This window comes from Ranitomeya variabilis, chromosome 4 (assembly GCF_051348905.1).
Source record: "Ranitomeya variabilis isolate aRanVar5 chromosome 4, aRanVar5.hap1, whole genome shotgun sequence".
Classification (NCBI taxonomy): Eukaryota; Metazoa; Chordata; class Amphibia; order Anura; family Dendrobatidae; genus Ranitomeya; species Ranitomeya variabilis.
The window spans coordinates 550,884,912-550,906,693 of NC_135235.1; the positions used below are offsets into that span (position 1 = coordinate 550,884,912).

Consider the following 21,782-nt stretch of genomic DNA (forward strand, 5'->3'; position numbering starts at 1 on the left):
ATTTAGGATTAATATGCAGATCATACTTACTATTTTAGCTGCAAATTGGTATCCAGTTTTCTTGTCCTTTCCTAAGAAAACATCTCCAAAACTTCCACTGCCTAGCACTTCTTTGCTCTTTGTCCAGTGGGTGTCCGTTCTGTACTCATAATCTTCCATTCTCAGTTCCTACAGAGAATAAATCGTGTAAGTTATGTAGTGAAGCAGTTTCTGTAGTGTGAATGGGATACTTAACAATGCCACCTTCATTAGAAAGATCTTTGGAGATCCCAGAGGTCAGACCTCCAGTGATGATTAAATCATGGCACATTCTAAAGATATGCCATTGTATACGGAACTGAAAATAACTCTTTAGAGGGGTTGTCCAATACTTGGAGAACCCCTTCTCAATGGCTATATTCCCCATGTAAAATAAGAACAGCCTGTACTCACCTCCGGCGCTGACTTTGGGACATTGTTATGTCACATGAGCTGTGCAGCCAATCAGCAGCCGCTAATGGGTCTCTTCACTCTCACTTCCTTTGGGTGAAACTGTGAAGAACTGAGAACTGCTGCTCATGTCCGTTACGTCTGAAGGAAATGAGTGTAAGAGCCCATTAGTGGACGCTGATTGGCTGCAGGGCTCACGTGACATAATGTTATGCAAGCCCCGGGAGACTCAATGATGTTCCAAAGATGATAGCACAAGCCAGAGGTATTTTTATTTTACATGAGGAAGTGAGAAGGGTTGTCCAAGTAGTGGACAACCCCTTTAAGCTTTTAGTGATATCTAGGAAATTGGATTTACAGAGACCGGCTTTGTACATCCAGTTCTGGTTGTACAGACATGTGACCACTGAAGCCAATCACAATGTAGGTATCAATTGGTTTCTGCTGTGGCTATTGATTGACTGCAGTGGTAACATACACATCCTTGAGGAAGCAAGGATATCGATCAATGACATTTGTACCATAATTAGAGGAATGGCGGGCATTGGTAGTTAAGAACACTTTATTAATTTTTGCACCATGCTGAGACCCTTTTAAATATAAAATACAATTTGGACAACCCCAGTGTTTATAAACAGTGTGAAATACCTCTTTCAATAGGATCCCTTCATTGTCCACATCCAGTTCATCCTGATCATCGTGTTTCTTCCAGGATTTGGCTAATGTGCACAAGTTGTAGGCATCTCCACAGCTCACACTATCCTTCAGAGCCATTAATACCCCCTCTTCCACAGATTGGGTTTTTGAGTCCATACAGGAGTTGGTAAACTTGGAGGAACCCCATTGTGAGAAATGTTTTTCTTCATAATCGTCATGTCCTAAAGCGCGAATAATGTCTGATACTCGATCTCGCTGTTGTGGTACATCTAATAGAGTATTGGTTTGTGGCTGAAGCTTTCCAGCACCCACGTGGCAAATGCATTGGGATAGACTGATCAGCTTGTGGAGTACTTTATGATTGTCAGCAGCACAGGGCTGTGAGTTCACAGGGGGATACTGAATGTTTTTATCTGGTTGAGGGATGAAGTTGTAATTCTGCTCATCATTTGAATGCCACTGTTTTGACAGAGATTCTTCATCCTATAGAAACCCGGAAAACACAATATTTAAAATTTAGCAAAAATAATTCAACAGTCTCAATTTCAAAACTTTCTACATTTTATGTTACTATTAGCCTCTTCAGAGGGTCTAAACTTTAATTTCATCTCTTGGATGTAGCAATGCTAAAAGTCAATATCGATCGTTCAATGAGATTGGACATAGGGTGAGAAGCCAAGCGAGGAACTCCTTTTTCAGACACATGTTTCTGGGCATTTGCCCCACATCAGTGCAAAGCAGGAGGTCTTATTTGGCTGGTTCAGAGGCCTCTAACAGGAGAGCTAAAGGGTAACATTTCTCTCTGTGGACAGTGCCAAGTTGGCATAGGGAGACTTTTAGGCCACGTAATGCTCCTCTGAGAAATTAGATGGAAATAAAACTACTTGATGTATACCACAGGACCTCTAAGTGGGCGTTACATTTTTCTCCTGGGACAAAACCCGACCACACTGACAGAAACAGTCTGTGGTATACGCCCCATTGGGTGAAAGATAGGGGACATAACTTTGGGGCACAGAAGAAAAACTGCTCCAGAATCAGTGCAACAGCACCAATTGGAGGAGGCAGGGGCGGACACAGATAGCTTGGGCCCCTGTGCAGCTGCACCGGCGGTATGTCCGCCCCTGGGAGGAGGTACTCAGTTTAATTTAACAAATCCAGTGAAATGGTCTCTTTTATGGTAATGTACCATAAGAAAATTATGTACTGTTTAAATCAGGTTTTTAGACTACAGGTAATTATATTTTTAAAGCTTTTGAAATTTTTTTTCTTGGTATATCACAATCTGCATTAAAAAATATATAATGGATATTAATCAATTTTCTCACTGGACACTGGGGCTATTTTAGACTCAAACTCCCTGTTTTTTTTACAGATGACTTTTCAGAGCTTTCATTATCATCACAAACAGGATTACAGGTTTATATACCTTAATATATAGCTGATAACAAAACATTCACCATTCACAAGAGGTGATGTCGCAGATCACTTTCACATTGGCCTTTGCACCCGCTTATTAGATGCTTCAATACAAAAGACAGGGTCTAAGACAGAATATAGCTGCTAATGTACTGTATATGTGGATTTCCTGAAAGAACAGGAAGTATGAGTCTCTAGACTAGCCCTAGTGGCCAATGAGAAAATTTGCTTGATGTGTCTATTTTTATATCAGATTGTTATTGAAAAAATTAAATCACTAATAAAAAAAACATAAATATAAATTAAAATCTAACTTAAAGATCTGACATTACCTGTACGGGTATGGGTATTCGGGTCTCCTGTTCTGGAGTGGTCTGGTTTTTTCTGGCTGATTTGGCGTTGTTATTCTTAACACTTCTTTTCCGCCTCTTTTTCTTGATTTTTGGAAATGGCGGTAGCTTTGCCAATTTGCCTTCAGTTGCATTTACCACATTATTTGGAATATGCTCATTGAATTCTGCTAAGCTGCAAAACGATAAACAGCAGTGTGAAAAATTCAGAGGGAGCGGTAATCCTCTAGGGGACAAAGTAAAGGTGACCAACCCATATACATGATTAGATAAAAGTAGGTTGATGGTTGAACCACCCTGTATTGAACAATAGCCTGGCTCAGCTGTACAGATTTTAGCAAATATTGGCCCTTACAGTCATTCACACTTTCCGAAAACACCCAATGAATCCAAGAAGAAGGACAAAAGATCCTTCTGGGAATGTGCTTTCAAATGAAAAGTACTCGGGGATAAAAATCCTTTTTTCCAATTATCAGGATGAATTTTAAACTAACATCAAGCACAATTTCAGACTATAACATTCTCTGATTATTAGGAGGATATGCACATTTATTACCTGTACTGCTTGGACTCTGTGATGTACAAGGGACCTTCCTGGGAAGTCGGGCAAATCTCCTGATTATTCTCACCTGGAATGTGATGAGGAAAAGTTCTGTTTACAAGATGTATATAGTAATAGTGAGGGCAGGACTGAAAGGTCTAAGAGGGATAAGGTACATGGGGTAATAAAAGAGTATTAGGGCTCCTTCTCACTTGCGCCAGACTCGGATGAGTCTCACATGTTAATACCCGGCGCTGCTGCTGGCACTCAGATCGGAGCGTGCGGCTGCATAGGAATACATGCTGCCGCACGCTCCGCTCCTCTGTGCCAGGTGCAGTGCCGGGTATTAACATGTGAGACTCATCCGAGTCTGGCGCAAGTGAGAAGGAGCCTTTAGGAAGAGGTTTAATTCCAGGAAATGTATTTGGAGGATATATGGAGTAATAGGAGGAGATATAGGGAGGTTATATGGAGCAATAGGAGGAGATATAGGGAGGTTATATGGAGTAATAGGAGGAGATATAGGGAGGTTATATGGAGTAATAGGAGGAGATATAGGGAGGTTATATGGAGTAATAGGAGGAGATATAGGGAGGTTATATGGAGTAATAGGAGGAGATATAGGGAGGTTATATGGAGTAATAGGAGGAGATATAGGGAGGTTATATGGAGTAATAGGAGGAGATATAGGGAGGTTATATGGAGTAATAGGAGGAGATATAGGGAGGTTATATGGAGTAATAGGAGGAGATATAGGGGTAGGTTATATAGAGTAATAGGAGGAGATATAGGGAGGTTATATGGAGTAATAGGAGGAGATATAGAGAGGTTATATGGAGTAATAGGAGGAGATATAGGGGGTTATATGGAGTAATAGGAGGAGATATAGGGAGGTTATGTGGAGTAATAGGAGGAGATATAGGGAGGTTATATGGGGTAATAGGAGGAGATATAGGGAGGTTATATGGAGTAATAGGAGGAGATATAGGGAGGTTATATGGAGTAATAGGAGGAGATATAGGGAGATTATATGGAGTAATAGGAGGAGATATAGGGAGGTGATATGGAGTAATAGGAGGAGATATAAGGAGGTTATAAGGAGTAATAGGAGGAGATATAGGGAAGGTTATATGGAGATATAGGAGGTTATATGGAGTAATAAGTAGGGTACTATAGTTATGCATAGACTACTTGAAAAATAAAGCTGTAACTTTGAATTAAAAAATAACAAGTTATGTAAGATATGAAGTGAATTTGGATTAAATATCTGACTTATAATATGACTATATCTCACATTCAGGTTGTGCTATGATGGAGATTCCCAATGCAGAGCTCTCTTTAGTCTCGGTGGCGGTGCCCTTCAGCAGTAGTTTGGCCCAGTGTCCATCCTTATTCTGGAGAAGAGCTGTGGGTATTCCTGCTTCAACTTCTGTTTTTACTACTGGCTCCAGAGGCTTAATAACCTTGAGGGAGTGCACAGGGGTCTTGGTGGAGGTTTGTCGCTGACCGTTGTGGCAGTCTATGGCCATGTTTGTTTTCTTTAGACTAAAGATAAAAGATAGTATGAGGCATGCAGTTTTCATTCGGACAAAAGACTTTTTATTTGATAATTTTTCTTTTACATGGTTTCGGTTTGTGTTGTGTCCATCTACATCTTTAGCGCAGTGTGGTGGATATACCCACTTGCAGCTCATCACAGTTGCTGAATTATTTGTGGTTACAGCAGGAAATTACTGGCAGCAATGACATATGGGAGCAGCTTGGGAGTATGTAAAAACGGAGACAAGTAGAAGGATTATAAAATGGGTCGTTAGAAGAAACACAACCATCTCTGCCCTCGTAATCAACCAAAAAGTGCTAAACTTTGTATCACGTCTACATCAAACACCATTTTGGTCTCCAGTTTAGTATCTATTGTTTTCTTTCTTTATGTTGCCAAATAAACCTGAAGCAAACCTGTACCAAAAGCTAAAAGCAGCTGTACATATTGGTAACTGATTTACGCTCCTCCCTTGTGGTGCAATGCAAATATTTCCAGTAATAAGATAGGCCGGAACTGGTACAACTGGATGGACTGGTTTTGCCAAAATTAATTTTCGTTTCCTTATTGTTGTAACATGATATTAAGGAGCATGTGGTGCAGGACGCACTTACTTCTCCATATTCATAAGGAGGATTCAATGGGCAGTTCTTCTAATTTATAGTTTAAATACTTTTTATTAATCCTAAAATTGCCATAATCTGGAGAGAAATCATATATTGCTTCACTTGGATTGGAAATTATGCTTTTTTCAAGGTCACAGCTTCCTATACGTTTGACATTCTATAAATATATGACTTATTCCTTGCATGACATGGATGACAGTGAATTATGCCTGTTGGGGTCAAGAACGCCCTTTCTACCTCTTTAAATCTTCAGTTCATATTAAAAAGTAAATTTTGTCGCTTGACAAGAAGGGTGTCCAACCGCAGCGGCTGCTACGGCGCTCCAGGAGAGGGCAAAGACCAAGTTAGTCTCATCCCTTATTTTTTGGGGTCTCTGATTCTGTCCAGGTAGCTTTGACACCCTGATGGTCTGCATTTCATTTTATCGTGGATTCATTAGCAGCATTCTACACGTCTTACGTTACCTCTTTCATAAATGATTCATAAGTATCCTGTGGTTAAAAGTAAATTCCACACTGATAGAAAATTCTCACAGCAAATCCGGCAGTGTAAATGGTATCCACAATTGCATTGCTGGTTTGGCAAAATTCATTGTCTGGGACTCTCATTTCACTTTGGACATTTTGTATACCCTTTCAAGATAAAAAGGGAAACCCTATGCAAAATGAGCTCATGAATTTCAAAGGATACCATATAATTTAACTAATTAAAATATATATTAAATTTAAATATATTTTTGCAATCCATAAGAAAATTACCCACAGATCTAAATCTGCTTATATTTTATATATCTGTGTACAATACGTTCTATGTCTTAGGTGGTATGAAAACCTACAAAAAAAAAACTTGGCCTCTCGTAGTAAATGATACAGAACTCAAACATTTCTCATATTTTACACTGAAAGCACAGATACTGTATATTAGGGGTGGACATATTAGTGCAGCCTGTACAGATGCACAGGGGCCCAAAAGGTAAAGGGACTCCCTTCGTGAATTGTAATGAGAGAAAGTGATTGGAGAAGGGGTTACCGAGTATGCTCGGGTGCTCGAAAAATATGTCCGAGTCATCGCAGCTGCATGTCTTCCGGCTGTTCGACAGCCACAACACATATATGGATTGCCCATTTGTTAGGAAACCCTTGCATGTTTTGTGGCTGTCTAACAGCCCCGAGACATGCAGCCATGGGGACTCGAGCAATCCGAAGACACTCGGTTAGCACCCAAGTATGCTCGGATAACACCTTATCCAAACACGTTCGCTCATCACTAGTTGTGTACACTAGATCACTATAAAATAGTGATTTTATAGCAAATTTCATAAAAAAAATTGTATAAAACAGACACATATGAAGGTGGAATAACTCAAGGATAGAAAACGGGTCAGATTGTATGGAAAAGAATTCATACGAGACAGAAATGTTAACGTTGTGCATTGGTTAAATATAATGAATTGCTCATTGTCTAAATGCACGAAGCATAGAGAATATAACCAACAAACAAAGAAACAAGTGCATATATCAATAAATGTACAAAACCAACCCTACAGGCTCTCTATACCGCTACATACATTTCGCTCATGGATAGGGGAGAAAATGCTCATGATTGAAAATTCAAGCAATTTAGTGTGTGGGTAGACACATATTATTATTATTATTATTATTATTTATTACCATTGATTCTATCGTATAGATGACCTTACACATGACATGGACTCAGGGAAGGTTTTTGTTGCCTAAAACGTACCTGGCACAATGCGAACCTTCAGGTGCTTACACACTGCCGGTCGCAGGTGCCCTACGGTTGTTCCAACCCCATGTTGCTTAAATAATAGTGCCAGCTCCTGAAGACCCCGTAATAAGTTGGATGTACATTACTACATTATGTGCTCCTTGCCCTTCTGCTGCAGAGGTAAAAGCTATTCACTATATGACTTCATTTTCTGATTGTATCAATATAAGGTAGAACTATATTATCATCTGATTCTCATAAGTATTTTACATCAACACTTGTGGTCAAAAAAACACACCTGCCCCAAGCCCACCAACAGTACATGTAAACAGATGCACTTACTCACGCAGCTGTCTGCTTAATCCATGTGCTGGAAACTAGAGTTGAAGAACTATAAAGCAACTACGGTACTTTCAGTTTCTGTAGGAGGGTCACTGAAGCCTGCCAGTAACAGGGCCTCCCTCTTCCATGCTCGCCTGTCTCCTCCTCTCCAGCCCCCCTTTGCCGCACCTCTCCTCTTTTCCCGTTACTCCTCAGCCCACCTAACTCTTCTGGCTTTCCTTTTGCTCCCACCCCTCTATCCTGTTCTCCTATTCTATATTTAGCTGAGTTGCTTCTGATGCTTTTTCTTATCATAATTGTTTTAATATTATTTTATTTTTGCATTTTATGGTACAAATCTGACAGTTTCTTCATTTACGCACAAAAAAAGTGAAAAGGCTAAAGTGAAGAACGTAAAAGATCCCACAGAGTCATTGGGTTGTTAAATCATTTCTTGGGCTACCGGGACAACTCTGAAAGATGACGTAAAATTAGGAAACTACTACTGGCATGCTACCATTGAGGGAGGCCACTGCATTGCCATGAACCCCACTATGGCAGAACTGTTGGGGCTCTGCACAATCCCAAGATGGGATTGATGTGTTGCTTGCTGTAGGTACAAGACGTGACCAAGGAGGGAAAAATCCATATTTGTATCTATTGTGTCATCTTTATACAGAGTATCCATTTTTTGCCGTTTTTGTAACATAATTTTTTAAAGTGGTATCAGATCTGAAGCTTCAAAAAGTCCAGATTAAATAACGTAATGGAGATAGTGCAACAGATATAGCTAGATGCAGTTTTAGTTTACCATCCGGAAGGGTGACATGAAAAAGTTAAGTGAGTGCTTATACTACGCCTTTCACTGCCTCCCGCCCCCTCTCTCTGCCTCCTAGGCGAAGAGCTGCAGTTCTTGAAAAAAAAATATTTTCTGCTATTCTGGAAAGTGTATCTGTGTAATAAACAGGAAGCAGGAGGCAGAGAAGCGCTACGTACAGTGGCATCACCTGAATCGCATTTTCGCACCCCAGAAGACACCTTCATGAAGCTGTATCTACTTTTAGCAAGATTGAGAAGTTATTGGACGCTCCCGATTCCTGAAGAGGTGCACGTTTCCTCATGAATCTGGAGCATCTGACGAGTGGCGTGCACCTCCATGTTCTGCGCCAGAAATCTTCCTCAAATCCCCGACTGGAGTAAGATTTCTATCGTAAAGAACGCCACAGTACGTCATGAAATAGACAAGCTGTACCATCATGCCCATGCCATGCCCCCGTTTCGCCCTTTTTGGAGGAGCTGGGAGAAATTGACATGAAAATACAAAAATTAGCAAAATTTTTGCACAATTCAGAGTTGCGACAAAATTTTGTGACTTTTCAAAGCAATTTACCCCATAATTCTGGCGAAATTGCTTTGATGAATCAGGGCGATATTTTTCTAACTCAGTCAATTTGATGTTGGTACTGTACCACTGATGGTTGGAACTATAATCTTCTGCCCCATCAGCTAGGATGGAGAGCATCAGCAAAGTGTGACTCATGCTCTGATGGATTCTGCTCTACCAAGTACTACACAGTCAGCCTCTTGATTAGGCAACATTTGCATATGCTAACTACTTCCCCTTAACAGTTTACCTCCCAAAGGGGTACATTTAGACGGAATCTGTACCAAATTTGTGATACCTCATCTGAGGTCTGTAGGGGCAAAGACCCTGATTCCAGGTGTTTCAGTTTTGATTAAAAACTGTTTTCTCTGCTTCAGATCGAGCAGTTCTCTGAATGCTGAGCTCTCTATAACCCCTCTGACAATGCTGATTGGCAGATTTCTGTGTACAATGTGCATAGGCAGAAAGTTGCCAATCAGTGTTGGGGCATGTTTGTACTTCATGTCAGCAGGTTTTCCATTGCCCTAGTAATAATCTTCTGCTGATAAAACACTGATTTTATCAAATCTACACTAAACAGCCCAGTAAGTGACACATCGCTGGAATCGTGATCTCTGCCTCTACATTGTGCTGCTATCAGATTAGGTAGCAAAAACCTGGTGACAAATTCTGTTTAAGTAGTAGAGGAACAATGGACACAAGCTAACTATATTAAACCAATGCTGGGTGTTAGGTGAAGAATGCTGTTAAATTTGGATGTTTAGTTTTGTATCCCTGTACATGTACTCGTGTAACAGTATTCAGGATCCCTCCTCCTCCATCTCTTCTCGTTGCCAAGCGGTACGGAGATTAGTCAGCGAGACAGCAGGATATGTTTCATATGAGTAAGTAACTCAGAATGCCTGGGCCCCTTACTGACCCGTCTTTTTTTCATTGAGGCTTTTTAATGAAAAGCAGATCCCATCTTCCCTACACTTTATTCTAATGGCCATTTAAAGTGGTGAATTAAATCTAAAAAGTAACAGCATGTTATTGTGTAATATTTTGTACATCTTTACAAACTGAGTAAAAGGATCCTGGGAACATTTTAGAGACTTAGGCCACGTTCACACATTCAGTATTTGGTCAGAATTTTACCTCAGTATTTGTGAGTGAAAACCAGGAGTGGGTGATAAATACAGAAGTGGTGACATGTTTCTATTATACTATACTTTTCCTCTGATTGTTCCACTCCTGGTTTTGTCCTACAAATACTGAGGTAAAATACTGACCAAATACTGAACGTGTGAACGTGGCCTTAGGCCCCAATCCTTTATTATCTTTGCATAGTTTTAGTGGTGACTTTTATGTTTGCGCCTTAATTTGTGCCTTTTTTAAGTAAACTTTACTTGGTTTCATCTGTTTCTTTCTATGTTCGGCATTATGGGTGAGGTTTTTCTTATCCACATATTTTAGTCTATTTCATCATTTGCAGCTTTTGAAAATGTTGCAAAATTTTTGCGCACTTGAACTCCGGTGCCCTACCACCGTACAGAATCGGTCTGAGTTTATTTCTGCCCAGTTTTAGACTAACGTGTGACATTTTAATGGATTCCCAAGGCTTTATTTGCTTCTAAAAATGAACTAAAAACGTAAAGTAAAAATAGGCATGTTTGCGTAAAATTCACTAACCAGCTTGGGCCATCTTGAAAAATTTGGCCCAAAAAACGGCAACGAATACTTCAGACAAGAGAAAAAAGAAAAGTCACCCCTTATCCTCCTTGCGATGAATTAGGGCCTTAGAGACTTAGTTGTTAAATCTTAACAAAATCTATACATGGCCTTAGTAGGGTATCTGGACATCATAGATTTGGGTGTCTTCTGTGAGTCACAACAATGTAAACCTGAAAGCCAATTAATGCTGTTTGATCCACGTTAATCAGAATCCCGTGTTGCCATTTCAGTCAAGTATGTTTTAGTCGGCCAAGTGACTACTTCCATCCTGTTCCCCATGACTGACATGTCTTTCACTTTGTATGTATAGAGAGAGACCTGTCAGTCTAACAGAGCAGGGCGAAGATAAACTGCCGGGGTCTGACCTCTGCATGGTCCTCGACCGAATTTTTACATGTATGTATTTTCTTCCAGTTACTGTTTCTCTATTAATCTCACACCTTGGAGACAGTTGCAAGGAGTGCAGTGATAACTCCCAGAGTTTCTTATGCAAATTAGATTGCATACATTAATTACCTCTAACTAAATATGTCCATACCTATGAAGCAAGAAAAATGGATGATGGATATGTTGATGTACAGGAAATATGATTATGGATGATTTAACTTGAATTATGACCCTGTTACAGATCTGTTACCACCTCTGGAACATTAGTCATTGCCATCCAAATAGTTGTTGCCTAAAGGAATTGGTTGAGGGTTATGCTCACTGCCATGTAAGATGAGGCGGGTGACTAATATGCATATGAAGTTGTCCTTTGATGCCACTCTAATGTATCACCTTGGCCAATGCCACCTTGACCTCACGCAATCACATGAGTGGACTGGTCATTGCCTCCCACAGAAATACTATTTGCTTTAGGTTAGGTATTAGATGAATTCTGTAAGTATTAAAGGGATTTTTCCATGAAAGACACCGGTTAGGTAGTAAATGTCTGATCACTGAAGTGGTCACCACTGCTATGGACACCATTGATAATAAGAACGATTATACAAGTGAATTATACAGGCTTCTTTCAGTTAGCCATTAAAAGGTATCAACCACTGAAGACTCTCAATTCTAAACATCTCATGGTAATTCTGCTTCATGTCACCTGGCTTATCCATAGTTTTTTTTCCCCTCTCCCTTTTTTTTTTTCTATACTATGTTGTGCATAAATATGTGATTCTTCAGAATTTGTTTTAGTCTTTGCCTGATGAAGAGACGTATGTAGTCCCGAAAGCTTGCAATTTGTTACCATCTTTTCAGTTAGCCATTAAAAGGTATCAACCACTGAGGACTCTCAATTCTAAATATTTATTTATACAGGATCATCCACTGTATGAAAGATTTGATGTTTCGGCTGATTACAAGGCCTTCATCAGAACAGTGGGACCTTCTCAAAAGTAAGGTCTAATGGCGCTGTGGTTAAGCACTATCGTGCAGGGAATATGAAGTCCTTGTAATTATGGTGGCTGAATAGTTAGAGCTGCTGCTTTGCAGCGCCGGGATCCTGGATTCAAGTCCTATCAAGGACAACATCTACAAGGAGTTTGTACTTTCTCCCCGTGGTTGTCTGGGTTTCCTCCGAGTTCTCCGGTTTCCTCACACACTCCAAAGACATACTGATAGGGAGTTTAGATTGTGAGCCCCAATGGGCACAGTGCTTATAATGTCTGTAAAGGGCTGCAGAATTTGATGGTGCTATGTAACTGGACTCCAGAATATAAATTCCCATCATGTTTGGCTTCCTAAGCTTCTCAGGTTAATATATACACTGAAACTACGTAATAAACTGTCCAATTATTGTATGTTGCACATGTACACTGACCCGCCATAACATTTGCACCACTTCCCCAATATTGTCTAGGTCCCTATCATGCTACCAAAAAAAGCTCTATGCACTCCACAAGACCTCTGAAGATGTGGTTTCTGGCACAAAGCAGATCCTTTCAGTCCTGCAAGTGGTGGTTTGTGGCCTAGAGGGACTTATATTTTCCAGCTCATACCATAGACACTAAATTTAATTAAAATTTGATGAATTTGGAGACAGAGTCGTCGTCTTGAGCTCTATGCCACATTTAAAAAAAAATGTTATTGTACCGTTTTTGCAGCATGACAGGAGTCAATATTCTGCTAAAAGAGGCCACTGACGTTCAGAAATTCCTGTAGGGCAGTGGTCAGCAGAACATCATCTTGAGTATCACACTTCCTTGGCCTCCTTTCTTTCTATGGTTTATATTGGTGCTATCTGTGATGAATATGCTCCTGACTATACACAATATGTGAAAAAGACTCTTTTATTGCTCCATGATCCAGTTCTGATGGCTCACATTAATATTGTGTATTCGGTGATGGACAGCATAGGTACTCTGACCATTCTGTAGGTATGCAAGTAAGCTGAAATGCATCAACACCTTGACTTCCATGCCAACATTTACAGCAATTGACAAAAATTTGTGCTGTAGTATTTATTTTGTGGGATCAGACCAGCCTTAGCTCCCACAAGCTTGAATGATTCTGGGATAGTCATGATCCTGTTGCCAGTTATCCTTCCTTGGACCATTTTGGTAGGTAATAACCACTTTGTACTGGGAACACATCCTTCCTTGGACCATTTTGATATAACCACTGTGTCCTGGAAACACCCCACAAGACCTGTCATTATGGTGATGACCCTTTCGTCTAGTTATCAAATTTTGGTCCTTGTCAAAGTAGCTTAGATCCTTACATTTGCCCATATTTCTTATAATCTATGTTGCCGCTTTCCTTTATCAACCAGTTAAAGAAAACTCAAACCTGCACTCTGATCAGTCACTATGTGTAATAGTACTAGTTTTATGCCTCCTGTGTTTTGTAAGTGTACCCTAGTGGCTTTCATGAAGGCTCTTCTACAGGTACCACTTGCATAGCATATAGGATATTTCTGGCAGAGCCAGACTTTGCAGACCTCTGCTCTGGAAGCATTGTTTGATAAGAACAATTACAGTTTGCTGTAACCATGATCACTGATAGCGTATCTGGTTTGGCGGTATGTACACGGAAGCAGGTGCTGTTGCAATTTTTTTTTACAACGGTCAATAAACAAGTACAGTGACTTTAAGTGACAAAACAACTGATCCCTCCACACTTACTAATAAAAGGAAACTCTCCATGTAAGAGTATGTTCACCTTTAGCAGATTTGTTACATAATGGCTATTAGGCCATGGTCACACTTGCGAGTGCAATGCAAGAAACTCATGCGAGTCTCTCGCATCAATACCTGGCACTGCCGCCGGCACTCGGGACTGGAGTGTGCGGCTGCATGTATTTCTATGCAGCTGAACGCTCCGGTCCCGAGTGCCGGCGGCAGTACCGGGTATTGATGCGTGAGTTTCTCGCATTGCACAGGCAAGTGTGACCCCAACCTTAGTCTCATACATGTGAACAAGGATACTACAGCAGCTGATGTATGGATTTATGTAACCCCCATTTAGATAATAATAATAATAATAATATTAATAATAATTAGTATTTCAGATACATGGATCAATCACAAAAATAGTCTGACGTATCTGAACATACCCTTAGAAACAAACAAAAAGTTATATTTTATAAGGGAGCATACTGCTCAAGGAAGCAAGTGTTGGTATTTGTAAGAGCCCATGGGATTGGTGATATGGGGCCAGCTCAGTGGTGTGAGAAATGAGCAAATCAATTTGCAGAACCATGGACCATAGGCCTTGACACTGGATCATAACCGCCGGATGTGAGATCTGCGAACCACTACCTACCAGCCGGAATCCCCAACACCTCTTCTGATTAGTAGGCCTAACGTGACGTTGTACATGCATCAGGGTCCTACAAATTGATTTGATCATTTCTAGAGTTCATCTATGGGGATAGATGGAGTTAAAAGTGGCTTGCCAATGTATTGGCCTCTTGATATTAGATGGACACTAAGATACAGCCCTACACAGTTTTAGTCATCTAAAGGTTGACATATATTAAGGATGACATTTATCAAATTGTCAAGTTCTTAAGAATCACTTCGGAAATATCTTGATGCTGGAATCACATGTCGCCTGCCCTAGGCCGTGTTGTGCTGTACAGCCAAGAACTGCTCAAAAAATCTCTTTCGGTTTACTGTTAATTGCCACAGTTTTGTGGACAGTGCAGGTGAGGCACATAAAAATCATGTTTCCACTGTAGTTGCCACAAACCCACTGCGATTTGTGGTATATCACCTGCGTATTTACCACGTGGTTCTTGATCTTGCCGCACAGTACTACCACAAGGGTACATCATGTGAATTCAATCTCGGTTCCATCCATTTCTAAGGAAATTGGGTGGCCACCAAAAAGACCAACATTACAGCCCAATACAAGATGTCACCTTGTCTCTGTTGACTTTAACAAATCTGCCTCATTATACAGAAATACAGTTATGCTACCGATCACGACATATCCATATTTTTTTTAAACGGGTTGGCCCACCATATCTTTTTTACTAGTCTTCACATCAAGTCATGGTTGGCGGTCCGACCTCTAGGATCGCCACTAATTCCAAGAAGGCATGCACCTTAATGCTTCAGCATATGTGACTGACAAGACACTGACAAGACACCTGAGTGCTTTACTACCATATACAATGATGGGGGATCATCACTCCATTCAAATGGGGGACTTTAGAGCCACGTTCTCAGGATCAGCAGGATCAGCGAAGGCCCCAGCCAACAATCAGCAACTCATCACCTATCCTAGTAATGTGGTGATGGTGTGTTAACCCCTACAGGAGAAAGGTGATAACCACTATGGGGGCTTTACTGGATATCATTTAGCCATGATGACATTTTGTATTTTCTTTTTTCTTTTCCTGAGGAACCCCTTTAAGGATTGAGTGCGTCATGTAAGGCTATAAGATACAATCCATTAATCAAATACAGTAAAGCCATAAAGTAACAACAAAGTTGCTGAAATATCCTTCTGTCATAATAAATTCTACCCTAAGAATAGTTGCTGATGTTGATAGTACATATGCATCCACCATTGTCATTAGTAGCCTCAAATATTACTTTGTACATATAAAAATGCAGTTTTTTTGTTACTTTTATAATTGCACATATAAGGCTATGATCACATTTTGCGTTTTTTTTTTTTACGCAAATTTTAATGCACATTTTACAGTACCAGCAAAAGTTATGAGATTTCAGAAATCTCATGCACACACATTATCTTTTTTTTCCTGTTTGATTTGGAAACCTGCTGCTTTTTTGCCAACTGCAGCGTGTCACTTCTTTTAGCGTTTTTTTACCCATAGTAGAAAACAATGAGTAAGTGCAATCACGCAACAAAAACCGCAGGTATCAGGTTTTGCTGCATTTTTGGTGCAAAAACCTTAAGGACATTATATCATGATTTTTTTGGGGAGGGGGCACTAAACTTTATCAGCATGCACAAGAGACAACAAAAATGCAGTAAAACCTTCCTTTTGTAAGCAGCTTCTTTACTGCCACGAGATTTTTTTGTCAGCGAAAAATGCAACGTGTGAACATAGCCTTAAAGTGTATCATGTACAAATCAGAAAAGAAAACATAGCGATGAGAAAGAAGAAGTGGCCACGAAAGCCATCGATCTCGTATGTGTACAGGAAGACGTGACTGGTATGTAGAGATCAGGTATACACACGCCAGTCCTAGACATGCACAGGCAGAAGTGATCTTTACGGGGTGAACACACGGATCACGGAGGTCACGCGTTACCTGGTCTGTAAGAACAGGCTCATTATTCCAGTACCAGACTTCGGACAATCCTGAACGTAGCGTTGTAATTCTCGCTTGTTGGTGCATACGAGAACACGCTTTCAATCACGCACACCTACTCCGTACAAAGTCTCCTTGTAAACCCCAGTCCTTCTCCTCAAGCTCCAGACCTACAGTCACACCCCTCGGCCATACATAACCTCTACCCGCACTTACCAGCTTCTTTGTATTTTATGTCCTTGAGCTTGACACTTGCCTCTTCTTCACACTGTATGCATGCATCCAGCCTATACTCTCCACTTCCTACCCCCTACCACAGTTTGAGGTTTTTTTTCTTCTTCTCCTTCCTCAGTCACAGCTCAGTCCTCCTCCTCCTCTTCTCATGTATGATGATCTCACTCTCCCCTGCCCTCAAGACCTTATTCTGCTCGCTGATTGGCCAACAGACTCATGGAATTTCCCGGCAAAGGCTAAGCTTCTGAGAAAAAGACAGTAGCCAATGAATCTGTAGGCTCTCGGCACTTTAGTGGTTAATTTAACACTTTAATACTTATTCAAAAAGTTTACACTCTTAATAGGAAGCAACAACTTTTTAAGTTGTTTTTTTTTTCTACAGAATCAGAAAGATAAGTGTGCAGTTTTCGATGATGCAATAAATGTTTATAGCCTGTAAGCTTGTGAGCAGGGGCCTCACTCCTCCTGTAACTGGTGAACCATGTGTTACTTTGTATTGTATTTATTGTCTGTACTAGTCCTAATTGTAAAGTGCTGCTGAATATGTTGGCTCTATAGAAATTAATTTATTATTTTTATTTATTAGAACACATGGATTATTTTTTTCTGGAGGAACCAGAAACAAGTTTCTCTGAGGAAGGCTTTTTTTCTTTGTATCTATCAATATTTGTTATTTTAGTCAGGTTTTATTAACCACTTAGTGACCGAGTCAATTTTTACAATTCTGACCACTGTCACTTTATGAGGTTATAACTCTGGAACACTTCAACGGATCCTGATAATGTTTTTTCGTGACATATTGTACTTCATTTAGTGGTAACATTCATTCGATATGACTTGTGTTTACTTATGAAAAAAACGGAAATTTGGCAAAAATGTTGAAAATTTTTGCAATTTTCAAATCTTTAATTTTTGTGCCCTTAAATCACAGAGTAGTGTGTTAATAAATAACATTTCCAACATGTCAACTTTACATCGGCACAATTTTGGAAACATAATTTTTTTTTGTTAGGATGTTATAAGGGTTAAAAGTTGACCAGCGATTTCTCATTTTTCCAACAAAATTTGCAAAACCATTTTTTTAGGGTCCACCTCACATTTGAAGTGACTTTGGGGGGTCAATATGACAGAAAATACCCAAAAGTGACACCATTCTAAAACTGCACTCCTTGAGGTGAGCAAAACCGCAATTACCTTTTACAACTGGTTCAGGACCCAACAAGAAGGGGGGCACTGCTAAACCTAATATTATCCAACAGGCCAGACCGCATATCAAATATAAGGGTTGGGGGTCACTTGGGGAATAGTGATCACGAAATAATAAGTTTTCATATATCCTTTAATAAGATGTGTAGTAGAGGGGTTACAAGGACACTAAACTTCAGGAGGGCAAATTTCCAACGGATGAGAGATGATCTTAGTGCAGTAAATTGGGACGATATCCTGAGACATAAAAATACACAAAGAAAATGGGAAACGTTTATTAGCATCCTCGATAGGACCTGTGCACAATATATACCTTATGGGAATAAACATGCTAAAAATAGGAGGAAACCAATATGGCTAAATAGAGCTGTAAGGGAAGCAATAAGTGACAAAAAGAAAGCATTTAAGGAATTAAAGCAAATACCGTATATACTCGTTGTGATGCAGTGACCCCTGTGGCAGCTAGGGGGCGATGTGTCCTCCTCGGGATATGCACGGAGGCGTATCTGTGGTTATAATGGTGGTGAAACAGCGACTGGCAGAATTGTAAGTGGCCGATATGTATCGCAGAGGGAGTCTGCGCGGTAAGTCTGAAGTAATTTTGTTGTTCTGGGACCTGTATTCCCACAGGTTTTTGTATAGTTGTGAAGGGAGACTTACTGGGCTAGTTATGACAGATGGGTGTGTCAAACTAGACACACACACACTCCTATCTAGGGGAGTGGTTACAGGTGTATAATGTGAGTGTGGGTCACATGGGTCCTGTATGTCTCTGAGTGTGGACCTGAATGGTCTATGCTGGAAGGTCCTGGAGAGCCTATGTGTTGGGAGTGTCGTCTCCCTGAAGAGCACGTGGTGGGGCTTTGGACCTGGTGGCCTGGGGTGTTGGACAGACGTCCTGAATAGCACCCAGACAGGTCACATGCCTGTGTGTTGGACTGTCCCCGGCAGGGACGGACGTCCTGAATAGAGCACTGAGTAGCCTGTGTTGGAAGTCCTGGGAGTAGGTTTCCTGATGAGCACAACCTGTGATGGATGTCCTGGGAGTAGGAGTCTTGAAGAGCACATGCCTGTGTGTTGGACAGTCCCAGGTGGGATGGACGCCCTAAATAGCGCACAGTGAGACTGAACCTGTGTTGGATATCCTGGGAGTAGGAGTTCTGAAGAGCACATGCTAGTGTGTTGGACGGTCCCAGGTGGGATGGATGTCCTGAATAGCGCACAGTGAGACTGTGGTCCTGGACAGTCTGTGTTGGAAGCTCCTGTGAGTGGAGTCTTCCTGAAGCACCTGAGAGACCGTGGACCTGAACCGTCTGTGTTGGGGAAGCTACCGACCTTGGTGGCTCTGGACTAACTGATGTGTGCCTGCCAGGCAAGTTGGTGAACCCTGTAAGGCAGCTTCCCTTAGAGAGAGGACTGACAGGTCAGCGTGTGGAGCAGGAGCACCAGAAAGGTAACACCGGAAAGGGGGCTATCATAACGGCAGAGACGTATCTGCTAGTGGAACAGACTGTTGGTGCTTGTTGTGTTCCATGGATAGTGATGAACTGTGAGGTCTCCCACTGTAACTGGATGAAGTGAGGTCCAGCGTGTTTAGAGATGGTGAACCAATGTCGTGTGCGCTATATGACACGGACATTGACACGGCGTACGGACACCCTCGGGAACTAGTCAAGGAGGGCTGGGGGGTGTAGTGTCTGAACTGTGAGTTAAAGCCGTATATGAAATATCTGAGTCAAAGCTGCAACTTAATGTCACCAGTTGGTGCCTGTTGTGGTCTATGGAGTTTATAACGAACTGTGCATAACCCGGTTTATGATGCTATAATAAACCGCATGGACTGTATTTGTGTTAAAAAAACATGCCTGTGTGACTGAATCCCATTGCTAAGCGAGTGTCCCCCAACACATGCAGTAAGCACAATCTTACATCGTGTATAAGCTGAGTTTTTCAGAACTTTTTCGTGCTGAAAACGCCCCCCTCGGCTTATACACAAGTCACGGTCCCAGAAAGCAGGTGGGGGAGGAGGACCGGGGGAGCAGCGGGCCGGAGCCGGCGGCTGTGGCTAAAGCCTGTGCCGTTGCTGTAATAGCGCACAGTGCCAGCGGCTTCCAGCACTCATCATACTCACCTACCTCGGTGTTGGCACTGCATCCTGTTCCGGCCGCCAGCGCCTGCAGCTGTTCCAGCTGAGTGATCACGTGGCCCCGCTCATTAAGGTAATGAATATGCACGTCTCTTCACTCCAATGTGCGTTGCATGCATATGCATTACCATAATGAGTGGGGCCACGTGATTGCTCGGCAGGAAGAGTTGCTGGAAGCCGGAACAAGATGCAGAGCCACTGGGGGAGCACAGGCAGGTAAATAAGATGGTTTGTTGCTTTTTTTTTTAAACAGGAATCATACATAGTGATAAGGAGCCAGGCATACCAGGACAGGGACTGGGGAGCCATGCACACCAGGACAGGGACTGGGGAGCCATGCACACCAGGACAGGGACTGGGAGCCATGCACACCAGGACAGGGACTGGGGAGCCATGCATACAATGACAGGGACTGGGGAGCCAAGCACACCAGGACAGGGATGGGGGAGCCATGCACACCACAATAGGGATGAGGGGACAATGCATACCCGGCTTCTACTCGAGTCAATAAGCTTACCCAGTTTTTCATGGCAAAAGTAGGTGCCTCTGTAAGAGGGTTGTGCTGTTATGGACAGTAAGGAACACGCTGTCACTTTAAGAGGCTGCACCCCCTTGTCTGGCATGATGGAATGTTCTGCTTCTCCCCTGCAATAATCATTGGAATGAACTAGTCTGTGCAGAGTGCAGGTGTGGAGCTGGAGCAGCGTGTGTGAGCTGAGGCTGCTTCAGAGAGGACTTTTTGTGCTGATAGCTGAAAGAGAGAAGAACTGTGTCCTGATAAAGCTGCAAGAGAGCCACGAAGATACAGAGAAAGGGAATTACAGTTTCCAGGAGCATCCCTAGGATCCAGAAGCAAGGAGAAGACCACGTTTCACAGAGCTGACAGAAAGCCGTGCGCACCACCATATTAGACTGCTGGGGACCCCCCGGGACTGGAGCTGATTCTCCAACATCACCGTGAGTTTGTTCCTGTTTGGTGCACCTGTCAGAGCCTAGTGTAGGCTTCAATAGCGGGTACACGGGAGCCGTGTGGCCTGCTTAGTAAAGCCAGGGACGTTATACGTAGAGTAGCATCATCACCTGTTTATTGTTCATATTTGCTTGTTAGACATATTTTGAGTCTGCAATAGTTGTAGCACCGTGCTGTTTTACGGAAAAGTTAAAGTTCATAACTCTTGTAAATTGTCTGTTGCCATTGTATACCCCTGTTTGCATCTTCCTCATTCCCTTCATTCCTTGCCTTCAGTAGCGTAGCTACTGGGGGGGCAGAGGGGGCCATTGCCCCGGGCCCAGTCACCTCAAGGGGCCCTCCGGGAGATCCACTGCCCAGTCTGAGGTGTCAGGGAGAGAGCAGCACAATGCCGGCTGCAGAGCCTCCCTCCGTGCAGAGTGCAATGTGGTGTCACCTGAGGAATCTCTTCCTGGCTGGCAGCAGCAGCTGCAGATACTTTCTGGCTGTGTGTGCAGTGTGTGCACGCTTGGTTTGGCTGAGGCAGCTGGGTCCTAGTGCCCTCCTTCTATCTGGACACTTCCTGGTTCTCCTCACTGTCTGCCTGAAAACGTCATCAGTAAGTGGGGATGGAATTTATTAGAGTAATTCGATTTAGGCATAGCATGGTCACTGTGGGGGTGAATGTGAGAGGATTGTGGTATCGTGAGGGCTGAAGTGGGAGAGGAGGACAGGGCACTGTGGGGTAAATGTGAAACGATGGGGGTTATTGTGGGTGTGCAGGGGAACAGGGCACTGTGGGGGTGAATGAGAGAGGCT

The 21,782-nt window shown here is 42.0% G+C and overlaps 1 protein-coding gene across 3 annotated transcripts in view; it reads right to left on the reverse strand.

Moving 5' to 3' along the window:
- Positions 1-16,816, reverse strand: part of MAP3K14 (mitogen-activated protein kinase kinase kinase 14) — a 36,174-nt gene extending 19,358 nt beyond the window's left edge. The window contains exons 1-6 of one of the 3 annotated variants that reach the window (XM_077252658.1): positions 16,645-16,816; positions 4,691-4,941; positions 3,412-3,484; positions 2,838-3,030; positions 1,078-1,569; positions 31-168 (exon numbers count right to left, since the gene is read on the reverse strand). In XM_077252658.1, coding sequence (XP_077108773.1) covers positions 31-168; positions 1,078-1,569; positions 2,838-3,030; positions 3,412-3,484; positions 4,691-4,925 — 1,131 coding nt within the window. In that variant the 5' untranslated portion in view covers positions 4,926-4,941; positions 16,645-16,816. Of the gene's footprint in view, positions 1-30; positions 169-1,077; positions 1,570-2,837; positions 3,031-3,411; positions 3,485-4,690; positions 4,942-6,026; positions 6,156-7,632; positions 7,664-16,644 lie in introns of those variants that run through there. The other 2 variants (XM_077252660.1, XM_077252659.1) reach the window with 2 other exon arrangements.
- Positions 16,817-21,782: the final 4,966 nt, after the last annotated feature.